The 19954-nt window shown below is 32.5% G+C and overlaps 1 protein-coding gene across 9 annotated transcripts in view; it reads right to left on the bottom strand.

The window, feature by feature from the left end:
• LOC134718859 (uncharacterized) overlaps window positions 1-18749 on the bottom strand; it is a 90686-nt gene extending 71937 nt beyond the window's left edge. For 6 of the 9 annotated variants that reach the window (XM_063581672.1, XM_063581674.1, XM_063581673.1 and 3 more), the window contains exon 1: window positions 18080-18642. In XM_063581672.1, coding sequence (XP_063437742.1) covers window positions 18080-18199 — 120 coding nt within the window. In that variant the 5' untranslated portion in view covers window positions 18200-18642. Of the gene's footprint in view, window positions 1-18079 lie in introns of all 9 variants that reach the window. The other 3 variants (XM_063581671.1, XM_063581677.1, XM_063581676.1) reach the window with 3 other exon arrangements.
• Between the last annotated feature and the right edge of the window lie 1205 nt (window positions 18750-19954).

Here is a 19954-nt window from a genome sequence, read left to right as displayed (position 1 = left end):
TATCATATATATTATACAGTTTATCTCAGCTAGACAAACCTAAACCTGTTTTCAATTTTGTTTGTTTATTAACTAGACCTCAGATGGACACAATGTGGTATGAAACGTACACCTATCTAAGCTAGCCAAACCTAAAACCTGTTTTCAATTTTGTTTGTTTATTAACTAGACCTCAGGTGGACACGATGTGGTATGAAACGTACACCTATCTAAGCTAGCCAAACCTAAAACCTGTTTTCAATTTTGTTTGTTTATTAACTAGACCTCAGATGGACACGATGTGGTATGAAACGTACACCTATCTAAGCTAGCCAAACCTAAAACCTGTTTTCAATTTTTTTTGTTTATTAACTAGACCTCAGATGGACACGATGTGGTATGAAACGTACACCTATCTAAGCTAGCCAAACCTAAAACCTGTTTTCAATTTTGTTTGTTTATTAACTAGACCTCAGATGGACACCATGTGGTATGAAACCTACACCTCTGACAGAAAGACAAATTACTAAGATTTAGGAGTTTTCCCTTAGGTCATTTCTATCTTTTTTAATAGAGTAGTCTCTATAGTTCCATTATGTGGTAAATAAAAGCTAGTATTATAGCAATGGTTCGGGTATTAAATCTGTCTTCTTCTTAATAGACCAATGTTTTACATCAAGCTATAAAAAAATCAAATTTAACAAATAAGGAAAAGAATAAATGAAAAAATGAAAATGAAAAAAAATCTTTTGCCATCTAATTGATGTCAACAATATCTAATTTTTGAGAATATTTTAATAACAAATACACATATTAAATCATGCAATTTTAGGTCGTTTTCATAAGATAAATACTGATATTTTAATGTATTTGGCCTAATACTACTGCCTTAGCCCTTATGAACCTATTACTTTATTTTTAAACATAAAAAATTACCTAGATATTTATGTGATGATCTTTATGTTGTATATCTAGTTAATTTAACATGAATAATGACCCAAAAGGTTTTATAGAATATATAGCTGTCCTCTTTAAGGCTTATGCAAACATACTTGTTGTTTGTCTAATATAAATAACACTAAACAAAAACAGCTAATCTTCTATAAAATAAATATAAAGATTTTTATAATGGATTTAGACATTTCAGAAAATGTTCAAATAGATGCTAGGAAATTCTGTCATAATTAGCAATCATTTGAAATTGAACTTTTAGTCGATATTTTTTTTCACTTTAATATTTGTTTTAAAAGAAATCAGAGATGACAAAATATGGACCTCAAAGGTAATTTGAATATTGCGTCACTATGGTATGTTATACATAACACACATTCTCCAAGGGTTAAATAATGAATCCAAATGGGTTTCACATTGTTTTAAATCCTTTCATATTCATACAAGCAAATTCATATAGATTTAGATATCAATGACCATGTTAGGGGGGGTTGGGGGCCGGAGGGATCCTGAGGTCCTGAATTAAAAGAAATTAAAATCCTGACATCCCAAAATTCTAAACAAGAATTCTTGGATCCTTAAAGGATCAATCTGAAATCCTGAGCTTAAAAACACCTGATACCATCATCCTGAAAAAAGGTCCTGCCCCCCCTCTCCACCCCCCCCCCCCCCCTCAATGTTACATTGTGTACTTCTCACTATGAATTTTGTCATTCCTCAGCAGTACATCAAGCTTCAATTTTAGCATCAACTTAACACCTTTTTATCAAACTTTAAACCTATTTATTTTCAGACAAGTACTAAATTTAAAATTTATTGACCTATAAAAATTTACGACTTCCAACATGAATATTCTGACCAGACCAGGACATTTTGTCCTAATTCCACTTAAAAACCATTTAGACTGCCCTAACTGTTTACCATAGTATACATTAGCAAATATATTTGTGTATATTGTAAATAAATACTTCACAAGTTCAATTCAAATATATTGACCAAAATATTTGTCTTAAAGACACTCCATCTTATTGCATTCAAGTGTAGAGTTAATAATTTCTTTCGATACAGCGATAAAAGCTCATAAATTTCAAAGTTGTTGGTGAAATTAGAATTTGCAGTGGCACTTTAATTTTTAGATTTATAGCTAATATGCCAATAATACAATCTAGACAAAATCCAGAGCTTAAGAAGTTATGATTAATTATTATAGATTGATGTGCCAAATGGCTTGTAGTTGCTAAAACAACTTATATTTGGATAGTTATGCATTAGGAATTAGGAGTTAGGATAACATTGCATTAAAGAAGAAAAGATAAACTTTTGTCGTGTCATAAACCAATATAATATTACTCCAAGCAAAGAAATGTTGGTCAGGATGAAAAATAAGTATATTTTTATATTCTTTTGGATTGAGAGAAAAGTGGGTTGATTAGAAATTAAGAGCAGATAAATTTTGGTCATGTCTTTGACCAATATAATATACCACTCCAAGCAGAAAGATGCTGGTCAGGAGGAAATAAAATGAGCTGATTAATTTTTGTCATGTCTTTGACCAACATAATATTACCGGAGGCAGAAACAAATGTTGGTCAGACTGGAAAAGAAGTCTATCTCTTTTTGTGATGTCATAGACAAAGATAAAATTAGTTAGCCAAAGCTAAAAGAATTGTTTGTCAGAATAAAGAAGAACAGATAAACCTTTGTCACGTTATATATAATCTTACCAAAAGCAGAAAAATGTTAATCACCATTAAAATGCAGAACACATTATATTTTATAATGTTCTAGAGAAATAAAATATTAATGAAGATAAATGTAGGTCAGAATTGAAAAACAAATGAAGTTAGAAGACAGGTCATTTGCAGGGGTGATCATTATGAAATAATGAGATGCCGTTATATTGCTACCCACTGACCCCCTTTCCATATCTCCTCTACGGGGACATGGCTATCACAAATCTCCTCTCGTCTCAAGGACACTCAATCAATCTTCTGTCATCCCGTAAAACCTCCCATCATCTATAATCTTCAATATCCACCGAGTCCAAGTATCTCAAATCAAAATTTATCACAATTGTCAAATAAAATTAAAAATTCAGAACTATTTTGTTTGACTTCTCTTTAATCCCTTTACTGCTTTGTAAATTTATGGTTACAGAGGAATTTTCCGACTTTACCTTACTCCATTATAAGTTATAATGGATGATGACAACTTTTATTTACTAAATTTCTCTGTTAAACGGCAGATTCACCTGTTTCTTCCTTTAAAAGAGACATTTTTTTTCATTTTCCCACTGATGTAAAATGACGAGCTTCCTTAATTTGTTTGAAGTTAATCTAATTAAACAGTATACCTTTCTTTCATTATAGATTAAAGGTCATTGCATGGTTACTTATATTAAAAATATTTAAATCTTAAAAACCCTGACCATAAAAAAAATGTACCCTGATATGTGTTTTTTTTAATTAGCAGATATATAGAATTGTTTAACTGGCTGTACATTTCTTAACTGTAAAATAGATTTTTCATGTTAGGGCCTTTAAAGGCAACTATACAATATGGGTTTATTCAAATTGTTGAAAGCTGTACTAAGCCACAAATTGCTTAAATTCAATTCATTTGAACTTTGGTGAATTTTGTGTCTCATTGACAATTATTCCAGTACATGTACTCTAAAACTTATTAATATATACAAAATTAAACATTTTTTGCCCGTTAGCCTTGCCCTCAAAGTTAACTCACAGCATGCTACCCTCTAGAAATTATTTCCCAACTATAATATAATCACGGTATCCTATTAAAATATTAACATGCACTTTTTATAAGGGTTTGCAAGTACTATATAAATTCCAGTACACATAAATATTTACAGAAACAAAAGAATCTTTTTTGTTAAGCCTTGCCCTCAAAGTTCAACCACAGCATGTTACCCCATATAAATTATTTCCCCACTATACCATAATCAAGGTATGGATAGTTGTCCTATTGACAATCATACCTCATCTTCTTATTTTCTATATGAATTAAAGTTACAATATTTAACATGCACTTTTTATAAGGTTTACCAATTCTATATAAATTCCAGTACATATAAATATTTACAGAAACAAAGATCTTTTTTATTTAGCCTTGACCTCAAAGTTCACCCACAGCATGTTACCCTATAGAAATTATTTCCCCACTATACCATAATCAAGGTATCCTATTAAGTGTATTAGAAATAAATAAATGAAAAAGACAGATGTCTGTATAACTGTAATTGTGAAATAATACATTTCAATTCCAAGGCTCTTTTAATGTACGTCATTCCACAACATATAATATTATGATTGGTTCAACATGTTGTTTAAAACACTTTAGTAATAGATTTCTTTATCTTTTATCTTGTATACTAATAACAATGTGTTATCTTATACATGTCCTAATAGACTAATAGACAATATTAATGTAAACTCTAATTGATTTAATAGTTTATGCAGTTTTCCTACATTTATGCACTTTTGTGCATTTAATTTTTAATTTTATTTTTAATGAAACTTTTCAAATGTTTAACATCATATTTAAGTTTAAATTTCAACTTCCTCAAAATTTTCTCAAAAGTGTCATCTGAATAAAAGAAATACAATGTGTCTTACAAAAGTGTTGTATGGACCTCCCTGCATATGGCAGTCAGTTTACTGGTTTTGATGTACTAAGAGCAAGGCGCTAAAGTATACACACAACCAACGGACATGAAAGAAAATTGTTGGATGCATAAAAAAAGTTTTTTTTGTCTTTAAAATAAATTGTTGAAAACCCCTCACAGGCCAGCATTTCAAAAATAATTGCAAAACCTATCCGATTCTTCCATCTTCAATCAGTCGTTTTTTTAGGATAAGAAAATGTCTTAAAAAATAAATGTCACGAAAGCAAGCCAATCTCTCTCCATCGCATAAACCACAACAAAGAAAAACTTAATGCAAAATTGACTCAGACTCCATAAAAGACAATGATTGTAAGTACGATCTTATAAAATCAGCTTACGAAAGAACTCTGCAGGCATCAATTTCCAATATCTATCTGGTACCAGCATCAGGTCTTAATTATAAGGTAATTAGCTAAGCTGATTGGAGAAATACATAGATATATCCTATAATACAAGAGTTGAAGAGTCCTTGGCTGAAGCAGATCATAGGGAAAGTAAATAAATATAGAGCCGTTTATCACATTTTACAGTGGCTTAATCCAGAAATTTTCACCCCGGGGGTGATGAGGGGGGGGGGAGGTTTGGGGCACAGACTGCCTAAGAGTGGGTCCACTCCAGTCATGCTTTATATATTCCCTATATAATAAACCAAAATCTGTTTTAGGCAATTTAGCAATTATTCCTCCTATACTAAGGACTTAAAATCACAGCTTACTGAATACTATAAGAGTCTAGGCTATATTTTCCAAAGCTTACACCAAAATTAGATCAACTTTACTTTTTAAAGTTTACCCAATAGATTTTGATAATTTTAATTAAAAAATAAAATACCATAAAATTAGTTTAAAGAACTATTTCAATTAGTCAGATAGTAAGAGGTTCCAAGATTTATTTTTAAAAGATTATCAAGACAACTACATGTATATATGCCTTTGCAAATTCAGACCTATTTCATTATGTATAATGGCAAGAATGTACATGCATCATATGAACTTTATTATAAGGATGATTATATGATATGACTTTAATGTCATCTAGTCCTGAAGGGCACAATAATTTGCTACTTAAAAATCAAAGTGCCGTTAGTATTATCTTGTCCCAGTGAAGATATAGCTTTTTACTTTTGTTTTTCCTCGTTATCTGATAAAGACTTCAAAAGATTACAAAAAGTTTGTATACAGTGTATGAATAACACAGTACAAAACCCTGTAAGCAATGAACACATCTAGACAAAAGGAGGCTTAGTAACAACCATATCCTTACACTTCAAACTAGTCCACAATTATTATTTTTCCCTATTTAAGCCCCTGTTTAATTGTCCTTTTTCAAATTGTGCAGAATTTAACTTTAGCAATCGTGACTTTAAATTTACATGTCGGAGAGGGTGATTTAGCTTTTTTAACCTGCTCACCATAAGATTGATTGATTGATTAATTAATTGATTGATTGGATCTTGCTTCATGTTCAGGACCAGAAGTTTAATATATATGTTGGAACCATCATGGGAAGCCCACCTTATCATTTTGTAATTTTGAATATACTTCAGCTATTTTATTAATATTCCTTGTTATTGTTTTCTTAAGTCAATTTTAATCCCTAAAAAAAAGAAGAAAGGGACAGGGCTTTGATTTAGTCTTGTGCATTACATGTATATGTAGCTTTTTAAGGGACTGTCAGAGTGTTCCCCCCCCCCCTTTTCCCCTTAAATTTTCCTCTGACAAACTCGATATTACCTGTAGTGTATTTATAAACTTTTGATAAATGTAAATTCTATTGTTACCATTTCAGAAATTTATCAATTAATTATAATTGTCATATGTAAATGAAATGGAATAAAATATATATACAACAAAGAATTACAGATATAATATTCTCCTTGTCAATGAATTTATATCAAGTTTTGTAATATATTCTTATACAGAAAACTTCAAATGTTTTGTTCCGTTTAATGCATAAAAATATTCAGATGTATGACATTAATATAAGAATTTAGAATATTCTTTTTAAATGTTGAAATATTGGCCTTATTATCACATATTTTACACTTGTGGTTATGCATTCTGACAATGCACTGAATCCATATAGAGGTTTACTGATTGATATCTTAAAACATGAAGGTGTGAATTGACAAGTGCATACACTTTATGGAAACCCCTAATTTGGTTGCTTATATATCTGTATATGGAATCACTGAAGCGTGACTGGAGCGGGCCCCCTCTTAGGCAGTCATGCAGTGAGCCCCCATATGACAATTTCTGGATCCGCCAGTGGTAGATACTACATTCTAACATTTTCGTTTGAAATCCCACTTTTTTGTACTTGGTAAATGTTTAATCTATTGTAATCTCAATGAATTTATACGTCTTTTTCTAAGATTTACTGTTCTTAAAGACTTTGATCTTCTTTCGGCACATGCTTCACGTGCTTAATCTTGACCTCAATAATTGGTAAAGTGTTGATTTAATATTTTCAAAAACGACAAAATTCTTCAAAACGTCGTAACGTACAAAAACAGTCTTGCCGATGTTTGGAAAATGATAAACCAATTTGTCAATGAATCTCCGATAAATCAATCTCAATTCTCCTTGATGAATTGAATGACATAAAGATCACATGTTTTACACAGTAAAGTGTTAACTTAATTAAGATGTAGGCCTCCAGGCAGAATAACTCTGTAATGGAATATGTCGTCTGTCTGCGGATATGATCTGTTTAATTCACACCTTTGTGTGTAAACGTATGTGACTTTGTCATCAAACGGTCCTTTGGCCCTATATGGGTTGATTTAATAATACCACCGCAAAGACACAAACAAAAATCTTTTTTTTTATACCGGTTTTTTTTTTGTGTGTACCACTTCTATCCTTTTGTCTTAATTTTAGCACAATGTATATAACTAAACCTTTGTATTGGACCTTCTCAGTGCTTTAAAGTAAACCCGAGTTCATATGAATCGAATGCACCTTTCTTTTAATATAAACGCTGCCCGTGACTGTATTAATGATTTTTGAATTTTTCAAATTTGTTTGACTGTTACTTGCAAATACCTGCATATATATACGACGAGAACATGTAAACGGGAAGCTATAATATTTCATATGAAAATGGAATGGCACTTTGAGTAGGGTAGCAGTTTATGTCACTACCACAAGTTTCTTCACTTCTCTCCCAAAGAGCAATAGCTTCGGTTTAACGCAATCATTCCATTTCAACGTCCTAAATCAGATCGAAATGTCTACAGATTTTCCACCTCTAAAATGATAATCAGCAAGCTGATTCAAAAGATATGAAAATATTGCGGAAGGCCTAAGCAGAAACAAGACTATCTCTTGTTGAAGAGGTACTTAATAACCCATCTAATGTATATCCTTTACGAAGAAAAAGTAATAAATCATTCTAATCTCAATTTTTATATTGATAAATAAATTGATATATTACAACCTTGTGATAACTGGATGTCTTTTAAAAAACTAAGATCTGTTATTCATCCATGATTATCATACCTTATCTAAACGTTTGGTTAAGATGTAACTTCCGTTAAAACATTATTTTGATTGCTGTGGATTCATTTATTTCCGTGGGTACGGTACCACTGTTCGTTGATCTTTGATTTTGTGGTTTGGACGCGTCTGCATATAAATTTACAGAAATGTTGTTATTCGTTGTACATTTAATTTTGTGAATCTCCTGTACCCTTGAAATCCACGAAAATTGGTATTCAACGAATAATAAGAATCAACAGTAAATCTAAATTAAGCAACACGATAGGTATTACATGTACTTTAAATGAGAAGTATATACATGCCAATATATATATAATATATATATAACAGTCTAAAGATTTGCACAACGGTACTGATATAAGGTGTTATTAATATATATAATATATATTGGCCTACCCATTCAGAAGTTCAACTTCCTTCCTTGCAAGTTACGTTTACGAAGCCTCAAAATCCTCATAAAAGACATAAGGAAATCGTCCTCGATCGATAGAAAATTGACGGATTATTCGATTGAGTGATCGATTAATCGACTTGATCTATCGTTATTGATAACTTATTCTGTCCCCAACTCCGTTTATTTTCTTTCTAGCATTGAATGTGAGTTGTTTTTTTATCATCTCTGCAGCTCACATAACCCTCAATTATAACAACAAGAGAATTCTGCTGGAATTCGGTTTTAACATCAATTGACAAGGTGGCAGACAATTGGATGAATTGGATAAAGTGAGAAAACAATATTTGGTTACAGCTCATTTCATACAACATGTAGAGCAAAACTTTGGTTAGCTTACTTGCTTTGTTTGTTTGTTTGTATTTTGTAGAATTATATTAGTATAACACCCAATTAAATTCAAATATAATGTATACAGGTTAAACTTGGCCTATATACATTATTGAAAGATGTCAATCTTATTTATAAAGCTTGTAAAAATAATTATACAAACAAAGCAAGCAAGCCAACCAAAATTTTACTTTGCAAGCATTAGAAAATCAGCTGTAAATATGTCCGACACCCAACAGAATCGTAATACAGCTGTCGACGTTTTTCCGTGGCATAATTTCAATAACGAAAAAAAACTTGTAGAAAAATGCTACGTGCTTTTTCTTAAGGATTGTGGTTAATTCACGTTTTTTCAGCAGCATATCGTGAATTACCAAGATACACATTTCCAAATTTACAAAAAATTACTCAATACATTTCAACACTACACCATCATAGATGTTACGTTTCAGGTGTGAAATTATTTACTGTTATCATCAACAGTAACTTTTTTGTCAGAACTACACCGTTATATCATATAGTGATAGAATCGTGTTCAAAATACCAGTATGTAAGATTCTTTTACAAAATGGCCTTGAACAGTTCGTTATAAATAAATAAATAAATATCGACTTACAATATTGTGACATATTTATATGTTGTTACATAACCTACACACTTGATGTTATAGTTATTTTATTATAAGTTAAATATATCTTTACATATTTTGTGATCATAACAAAATACACCTGCTGCCATATGACATAGCTCAAACTTGTTCGGTTTCTTCTTTTGTAAACAGTATTGTGGTTAAAGCTAAGTCTACGGTCTCAATTTTGTTTTGTTTTTATGCCCCACCTACGATAGACGAGGGGTGAGATATTTGTATGCCCCACCTACGATAGTAGATGGGCATTATGTTTTCTGGTCTGTGCGTCCGTCTGTCCCGCTTCATGCAGGTTAAAGTTTTTGGTCTAGATATTTTATTATGAAGTTGAAGTCCAATCATCCAAATTAGAGTTCTGACCCTAATGTCCCCGTCCACTGGCCATAGGAAATGGTAGTGGGAGTGGGGCATCAGTGTACTAGGGACACATTCTTGTTTGTAGTGTTTTTGTCAATCTTCTGTATACAGAATTGTGGTTAAAGTTAAAGTTAAGTTTACGGTCTCAACTTTGGGTTTCTTTGTTAATTGTTTCCTTTCCTTTTGATCTTTTGACATAGGTTTCTTCATGTTTATCTTCAACTTGTGGTTTTAGTTGTACCTAGTTATGTTGTCGTTTCGATGTGTAGACTTCGATGAGACCTGTTTGTACTACCAAAGAAAATTCAAAAGAACTCCGAAAGGACAGTGGCGGATTTGTAATATTTGAAGGAAAAGGTTAGGATCCAACAACTTTTGCGAGACAGGTCATCGAAAGAAACAAATTATATTCCCTAACTTTCAATATGGAAGAGAGAAATGTCTGGAGTATTCATCAAGGAGGTCTGGTCGATCAAAATTTCATGGTGTGCACTCTTACATAAGAATGCATATACTAGTATACAAATGCTGTTCGTTCATATGTTGGCATGTTAAGAAATTATCTCTTAATATCAAAATAGTTTTTAAATCACTTTGGTAATATACATGCTGTTCAAGTAATTTGTGGTTAAACACAAAATAGTTATGACAGTTACCCCCTGCAGGCCGTTCCTAACCAGATGAAAAAGTTATGTATATTGATAAACTTGAATCACAGGACAGGAGTTGTCAAAGGTGCAAAGTCATTAAAAAATAAAACAGAGAAAGAAAAAAATATTGTTTGACAGCATACAAGACAAAAGAAAATACCGAAATTTAAAACGGTTTCTCATAAGCAAAATTACACACCCCGGTTCCCTCAACTAAGCCCATACACAATGACTAACTTTCCGAAGAGTATCGAGTGTCGCTTCGCCTAGTTCCGTTCCTTTACGCTTTTTACCCACGAACAAAGCCTGTTCTCATTTTTAAGCCAATATTATTTCTACCAAAGAACAAAATCGGATTTGTGTTTAAGCTTTATATAAAGTTTTATAAAAACACACAATAATGTAGATAAAACCATAACTCGACAAGACTTTCTGTGTTATTGTGGAAAGGAAACAATTATAGTTTTATTTAAAATTTTAAAAGACTATTGTGCATTGTTTGCCTGTGTAAAATTAAATCGCTTATTAAAAGAGAAACGATCGATTGTTTGATCTGCACGAAGAAATACTAAACCGTTACCCCAGACAAAGTCTTTGTGAAAAGTATAAGCTCTTTAAAATACATACATCATAAATGTAATTATTAAATTTGAAAACGTAAATTAAAATGTGTCGTTTTTCTTGTTTCAAAGAGGTGACAAAGCACATTTGACCGAGACGGCGAACCCATCATCGCCGGGAATCGTTCCTATAAGTTCAAAGAGGTATACATGTATGACATAAGTTGAATGATTGATTGTTAGCGCTTAATGGCCGTAAATTCATAAGTATTCATGGCGTTGAGCGGAAGCAAGCATGTATTTCTTGTCATATTTTAATAGGGAACTAGGACAAGATATTCATGTCACCTAAATCCCTCTTTATTAAAATGAAAATAAAAATTTGGCAAATGAAGTAAGCCAGCAGATCTGATAATACCCATCTTCGTAGATGGAGACCAAACATATTACATATTTATAGTTCCTCGTGTCCTTCAATTTTCGATTTTGACAAAGCTCATCCGCGAAATCTCAAAAGAAACAATATCAATTAACTCATATCTACACTGACGAGAAAGGATTTTACACATGCAGACAAGATTGTTTAAGTTATTTAGAAAAGAAAATTATCCACCTATTTTAGTATGTAAAATTAAGCCATTTCTCCAGCAGATAAGCTTCCCTCATACCATCATCACCGAGATACTTTAATGTTGCCACAAACGTTAAATCAATATAGTGAAATTCGTTGTTAAAATACTTGTATACATGTAAGGTTTACAGATACTTCGGTGAAGTGACTTGGCTACTTTTATACATGTAGAATGATCACACGTGCAGTGACAGACTTCAACGCTTAAAATGTTGGATCTGAGCGAGGGGTCATATGATTATTGCATATCATTGTATATTTACCACTGAATCAGTACAAATGAACTTTGAAATCAAAGAAAAGATCGAGATATCAAATATTTGGTGACCTCTGAATGTTTACTTATACAGACAACAGTTGATAAAGGATACTTGTTTCTGACATGCCTTTTTCTAATCTTTACTTTGAATAAGGTTCGTATTCTTCCTATGGTAGAATACGGAGATCTTGTTGAATTAACAATGACACATCATTATCAAAACAAAAAAGAATGAAATGTGAATAAAACAGGTTATCAAGATTCGTCCATCATTCGGATTTCAGATGGTGGGGTAGAGTGAGGAGGCAAAATCTTACGTAAAGCATTTCAATGTTTTTAAAGCCATACACAGTGGCGGATCCTGGGATTTTCATAAGGGGGGTGATTTAACCCTAAATACCCTAAATGGAGGGGGGCATTCCAGTCATACTTCAGTGATTCTCTATATATTTAATAACCATTTTTGTCCACAAAAGGGAATCCGTATCAGCCTTTGATGTATGTATGAAACCGCATGTGGGTGCGAATATCTTGCTTAATTGTTTTAAAATTTTGGCCTACAAACTGCGGCATGAAGCTATATGTCTTACTGGCATTATCATTCACTTTAAACTACAAAATAACACAAAAGGCGTCATTCCTCCATGCGTCTATATAGCTCTCCAATGATTCAACTTCATATTAGATTCCTGTCGGGATATTTAAAATAGTAATGGAAATCTTTGAAACAATGACGTACGAATCCTAAAAATAAAACGATTCTGAGCCCAATTATCTACAAAATATCTGTCTACATGTGATTTACTGACAATTCTAGCATTACCCGTTATAAGATAGATCGACTCTTCAATACTACTGCCGATATACAAATATTTAGTGACCAAGTAAGGCTAAAATAAACCAATATTATCCTTCTAAATGTCTATAATAGGTATCAATTATACACGAGAACTGTCAATATACGGGTAATTACTAATGAAATAAAATCAATAGACTTCCATATGATAGTGTCTAAACCAGTCGTTACGATACGAAAATGAATGGCAATGTTTTAGACGCGGTCAACTCGAGTTGTCAGAAATCGGCTTAAACATAACAAAACAGTAAGAGGTTTTTTGTGCTTAATTTGTAGATCTAGCCAGCAAGGGAGTGCAGAAAAAAATGATCGGATTTACTTCCTACATGCTGAGTGATCAAGTTTTCATGAGAGTGACAGTATGATTCAAAATTCGTGCGATCAATTCGACTGTCAGACAGCTGCATTAGTTTTTCATTATGCCTGCAATATCAATGTACAATTCGTTTGGCTATTTTTTGTTTGGTTGCTGTTCCATGGATCTCATCATCAGCAGTAAAAACTTACAAAGCAACGAACCACGAAGTTTCAATACTATATCAATAATCTTGCACGAAATAACTTTGTCTAGTACTCAAACTATATAGTGGAGTTTTAAAGAATATATAGATTTGAAAAAAAAGCGATCAGTTTGGTATCGTTTACCAGGAGGTAAAAAGAACGTACATACATCACAAGGGTGCATGTTCTATGGATAAAGTATTCTATCTTGTTTTATTCAAAACTCCGTCTTCACTAGCCAAGGGTTACGATCCACCTCCCTCCTTTGAGTACGATCCATTCCCCCCCTTCCAAAAGGAGGAGAGTGGATCGTAACCCTTGGCTAGCGAAGATGTCAAAACTCCTAGTTGGCCAAATGGTCTAGGTTGCAACCCGCGTTGTCAGAAAGGATTCAGTGGTTTCGATAACAAACTATTGGTCCACTGACAACCCATGCGAACTCATTGTACTTATATCATGTGCTTTCTCAAAACGAAGTCTACATAAACCAAATTACGACGAACTGAGGGGATGATAAATATCCAAACGAATTTCATTACGACCAGATCAATTCTTAAGGGACTGCCTATCAATTTCTCGGTCAATAAGAGAGTTAGTTTTCATGAATCTTTTCCTTACGGGATTCATCTTCCAAACGTGATGCATGCGAGACCGGCAAATTACCGCTCTGATACCGACAGAGATCAAATTGATGGCATCACTGGTCAACTAGAAAAGGAATTACCAAGTCAATAAATTCGACCAGAGCACTGTTTTCGAATCTGGCATTCATCAAGAAAATAGGAGTAATCTTATGACATTTTTTTACAGTACGATCAGAATCCTCAATCTTATGGCCTTATGGCACAACTCATTGGTGCATATTACGCCCTATGTGAATCTTCCTTCTAAACTGGCACATATCGTTATACTGACTTCGGTGCAAAACTTTAGATGGAATGACAGACCATTTTATCTTCCTCCATGTACTTTAATTTTGTTTTAGAAAAATATTTTTTGTTTCAGGAAAAATATTTACAGGTCTTTACTCATGCTAGTAAGGTTTACATAAGAATTTAACCTTCAACCTTCACGATTATTGTAATGCTTAACGAAGCTTTTGTTAATCTGGGGTAAAGTGTTCATTCAAAGTCCAGAAACACAAATTATCTCTGCTAACTGATCCACTGTATTCACTGTATATAAAAAGGTTTTGACTCCCCGTTGATCCTCATTTGATAAAATAATCCAGGGTGATTATGTCGGGTTTATTTGTTTAGAGATCAACAAATTGAACTTCACTCTAGGACTACGAACCTCACGTTATCTTCATACTATCTCTTTACTTAATTTAATGTTCAACATAGGATAACGATTCAAGTATTTCTTCATTAAAATCTCTCTCCAGATGAAACTCTGTAAACCGGCTTTCAGTCAAATCATGTCTCAGATCTACATTCAGTACTGTGGTACGTGAGGGGATGTAAAAACAAGCACCAGCCAAAATTAATTCGTAATTGAATAAATTAATGTACCATGGTGCATCTGCGAGTGCAGTACTGTATAGCATTAAAATATTATCTTACTGTATTCCATTGATATATCAGACTACCGGGAAGAAAGACTTGTTAAAATTTATCAAGCCCATAATTATTAAAAAAAAAAAAGAATATGTGGTATGATTGCAAATGAGACAACTCTCCACAAGAGACCAAAATGACACAGACATTAACAGCTATAGGTCACCGTACGGCCTTCAACAATGAGCAAAGCCCATACCACATAGTCAGCTATAACGTTTACCCAATACATTTGACTGTTTCAGGCAGAACCCCCAGTTGATGGTTCTGAAACATTTTGTTCCTTTTGAAATAGTTTTATATATGAAATGATTACGCTGCAACATTCTGTTTTAAACAAAATATATTCTATTGTCTAAAACAAATGCATGCAACATAAAATCGTAACATGTCGGAACAGGAGCCCGTCTGGTTTTCTTAAGAAATTACAACTATTTCAACGTGGTCGATTTTTACCATGCACTGTTCAGTTAATTGCGGAAGAAAGTTAAAATGTGTTTTATAGTCTGGATTAATTAGGAAAGAAAGTAAATCGTGAATATCTATCCATATTTTCTTGTCTAACACGAATAAAACTCGTTACAAAATCAATTTTAGATCGTAGGATTTGAAAGAAACAAGTAAGATGAAAACTTCAAACAGGCATTTGGTGCCTGCTCACGGAATTTAAACAAACAAATACTTCCGAAACATTTTATCGACTTTTGCTATAACGTTGATACTGAGAATGTAAATACAGCGCTTAGTGGTCCTCTCTGATACATGTATGGTCTAACTCTCTAGAAACTGGGGCTTTCATTATGTTTGTTCTCTTCATTTTGTAACACTGGCATTCAGCGTCCTGACTTTCCCAAAAATGTATTCAGCAGTGCATTTCGTGGGAAGAATTTAGATATAGTGGGTGATACTGACAAAACTCTTTGTGTACATTATATAACAAGTAAGTTGTTTCCTGTCCGAAAACTTCGAGTTTACAAACCAAATAATGAACTACATTCTTACGACAGACGCACAGAAGTCGACAGACGCACAGAAGTCCGTTCTGGCAGAAGTATCTATAGCAAAGCTCCTAATGTTTTTCTTATAAAGAGGTTTGAATTACAAGTGACCTGGGAGGGAATATGCATGTGTTTACATTGGCAACAACCTCACATGCATGTAAATGTACATGTATTTGCACGTTAAGCACGCGAAGCAGAATAATTTCGGTTGTGTATTTTTGGGTTGGAATCTTGTCCAAACCTCTGTATATGTATTTATTCGTGACTCAGATTTCATTAATCTTCAACACCCTAGCGTAAGCATAGTATTGTTTACCTTAATACAAACCAACAAAATTTAAATTAATTTTGAAATAAATACAGAGAAAACGTATTTAAGAAACACAATTTAAAGTAATAAATAGCAATTATTTAAATGTTAACATCTGTTTTCGAGGTCATTTTATAGGTCGTTTAGTTCGTTTCGACTGTGTATTGAATGTCGTCGGATTTGGGTGGAATTAAACAAAAAATCTTTGTCAAACGGCTCAGTTTAAAACTTTCTATTGTTCATAAGTATGTCGGATTATCCCCAATTTTGATGATCAAGCAAATCTTTTGGAACTTACTGCATAAAGGTATTAACTGTTGTTTAATCATGTTCCATTTTAGATTTGAAATTTGATAATTTATATAGTACCAAAGACGGGCTGAACATAGAAAGTTTCGTGGTAAAACACTAAAAAAAAGTTTCGTACATTGGAAAATAAACTGTTCAAATAAACCATGAAAAAAATGTGAAGCAAGAAAATGAGAAATGAGAAGGGTTACCGTTATAAGACGACGGGTGTCCCGCGGGTTGTAAATTGGTATATGGGTGTTTGCACAAAAAGGGATGCATAGAATAAGAAAATAACAGGGATAAAGTCAAGCCCCATTACCGAGTATCATGTAAAAATAACGATGTAGGCAGGTACCAGCTCTCTTTAGTTATAAAGAACAGCATGTTGATTAGATCAGATATAAAGGAAAACTTTTAACCAGAAGAGATCGAGTCTGAGAAGTCAATTACAACCTGAGGAGACATGTAGATAGCTTAGTTGGAATCCATGTGGAACAGGTCGTCTCGCTATGGAAATTACCAACAAGAACAAAAACTGGCACAGACACCCTTTGACGGTGGACCCTCGTTTAACAGATAGAAAGGTCTTACAAGTAATACAGTAATGATGTGTACACAGAATATGAATTGCTATGAAAATTGCCAACAAGAACAAAGAATTGGCACAGCGACCCCTTGCCGTGGGACCCTCGTTTAACAGATAAAAAGGTCTTACAGTAACGATTTGTATACAGACAAGAAAAGAATTTGCAGAGACCCCTTGCCGTGGGACCCTCGTTAAACAGATAAAAAGGTCTTACAATAATGATTTGTATATAGAATATGAATATGAAATTCATAAACTGAGACAATATTTACATATTTCTTTCCTAGAGGCGTGATAAACATTAATTTTCATATTTTAACGATATATTTTTCTTTATTCAGTCGACTAGAACATCGGGAATAATACAAAGAATTGTTTATTGTTTTACAATTATAAATTTACATGTATGTATAATGAACGTAATTGATTAATTTGGACTGAAAAGAAAGCCTCTATGAGTAAATAGATAATAATATTCCCAAGGGCTCTTTATAGAGCTACAAATTGTTTCCAAATGAGAACAGAATTTGATTACATCGTTTCATGTATCTCTGCGGATCAGAGAGACCAATTTTACTAGCGTAATCTATCATGTTTAATGAGCTTATTTTCCGTAAAATCTCTTGTCTTACAACTTTTAAATAATTTAGCGACAAACTGACTTGGAAAATTCTTAATAGCAAAATTTAAAATGATTTCTTAATAACGTGTATTATTCCTTTTTGAACAGGTATTAAAAATGTAATTTTAATAAATCTTCATTTTACGTTCTTTTTACATAACAAAAAACCACAAAAATGCAATAAAACGTCAAGAAAAATAATACAGTTTACAAGAATTATAAAGAAAGTTTCAACATTTAAGGGGGCGTGTTCTTGTGTTCAATTTCAGTATCATTTCTCCATCGTCACGTGCTTGGTGACATTTTCACCTGCGCTCAGGTATGATATTAATTAAGGTAAAATTAACTCACCTCTTCTTCTGGAGATGTATTAACTGAGTCCATACTCTGTGATAACTGTATTGCTGTCTCCGTGTTTAAAGAGGAACTCGGCACCTCTGGAGTTTGCCTCATATTCGATGTTAGCAACATTTGACCAAAGTGAAAGTCACGGCACTAATTAAATAACTATTTTTAAAAGTAAATAAATTAATACTGGTTTAGTAAATATACACACTGTGTCTCCACTCAATATAAATTCCTATGTTTATTTAACGACTCTGAATTGTTGATTAACGTTATAATTTTATCGTGAACCGATAATATTTTGAATAACAAAACGTGTGCTCTGAAATATCACTTTCGGTGTTGAAATGTGCTAGTGCTGAAAGACTCGGGGGAAATGTCTCGTGAAAAACTTCCGTCACCTACATGTATATTTGCACGTGCTACACTTTTCCCCTTCAAAGTAAAACTACATTCTGCTTTCAAACACTTGTGCTTTCAACATAGTATTTTGTTATTTAAATGCACGCGAATTCACTGTGTACAATAGTCACGTGGTTTCCCACAATGCAATCAACTATTGGAAAAATGACCTGTAACCCCGCCCCATTGTTCTTAGTTAGGTTTAGCATAAAACTTATTTATTTTCACTAAAAATCGATTATAGATTGAAATCGGATCATTTAGGACTAATGCTTTTATTTTTCCTAACTAAGATTAAATTTAACAATGATAGATCAACGAACTTGAGTCATTTCCAACCGTTTTATGAGGTTTTATAACAATTTCTAAATGTCTTTATTCGACATTTGTATAGAAATTCAATGGTTTGGAACGTATTGAAAGAAAATTCATTTCACCCAGTTTTGTATTTAACAAACAATGATCTATTAATAAAAAGAGTGTTAAAAACTCTTTTCAATATGTTTTGACTGGGGAGTCTAACGGGAACGTTATATGTACATGTCTGTACGCATATTTAATTTAATAATTATTTCATATTTTAAATATTATGACATAGATGATCGAACTATGACAAACTTGTATGAGTGGTATAAAGCTTTTAAATTGATAGCAATACAAATTTAATGTTTATAGTGCTTTTATGATAGCTATGTTTTAAACGAAATTTATTTTATGACAATTCATTATTGCGTTACAACTAGGACTAATATATTAATATTATAAATTATGTTAGTGAATAGTCTGTCAATGGTCCAAATACAAATTGAACTAATTATTGCTATTATTCGATATTGTTGCTATGAAAAAAAAACTTCATATCAAATATTTACCACTGAAATATTTAAACAAAACTTTTTTCTTATTAAAGACTAAAGTCATGGTAAAAAAGTTGTCATTGATTCACATTCTTAAAAAACAATAATTGATATTAAAACTTCGATTGTTTAACGATTAGTGGAGGGGTTGTATGTAGTCCAATCTTAGGCTAGCATCGCAGAGTTAGGATTCGTGGTATAAGTAGCGATCTATACGTTATCCGACGTTAGTCAGGAAATTTGCAGTGATATACGATAAAGATCCCTCATCAGAATGAAGTAGACTAGTAATTGTAGATGTACCCTTTACACTGGATTGATTGATTGTTGGTTGCTTAACGTCCAGTGGCAAATATTTCATGCATATTCAGGACGATCGTTTACACTGGAGTACGGAGGAACAGTTGTAATCTTAGGCTTGGACTTTAACTTCCTATATACTAGTACTGATATATTTGGATCATGTGCCAAAATAATTGAGAGATTTTTTTTTCTAGTATTGGGTGGACACGAATGTAAAATCTTTGAATAATTATCTCCAGTACAAATGACCGTTGTTTAAAAAAAAATCTGGACACATATTTTTTTTTTTTTATTAATTTCTTATTTCAGCGAATGGTAA

Source organism: Mytilus trossulus, chromosome 5, assembly GCF_036588685.1.
Source record: "Mytilus trossulus isolate FHL-02 chromosome 5, PNRI_Mtr1.1.1.hap1, whole genome shotgun sequence".
Lineage (NCBI taxonomy): Eukaryota > Metazoa > Mollusca > Bivalvia > Mytilida > Mytilidae > Mytilus > Mytilus trossulus.
Note: the sequence above shows the minus strand (reverse complement) of the source record. Positions and strands in the feature narration are given on the sequence as shown.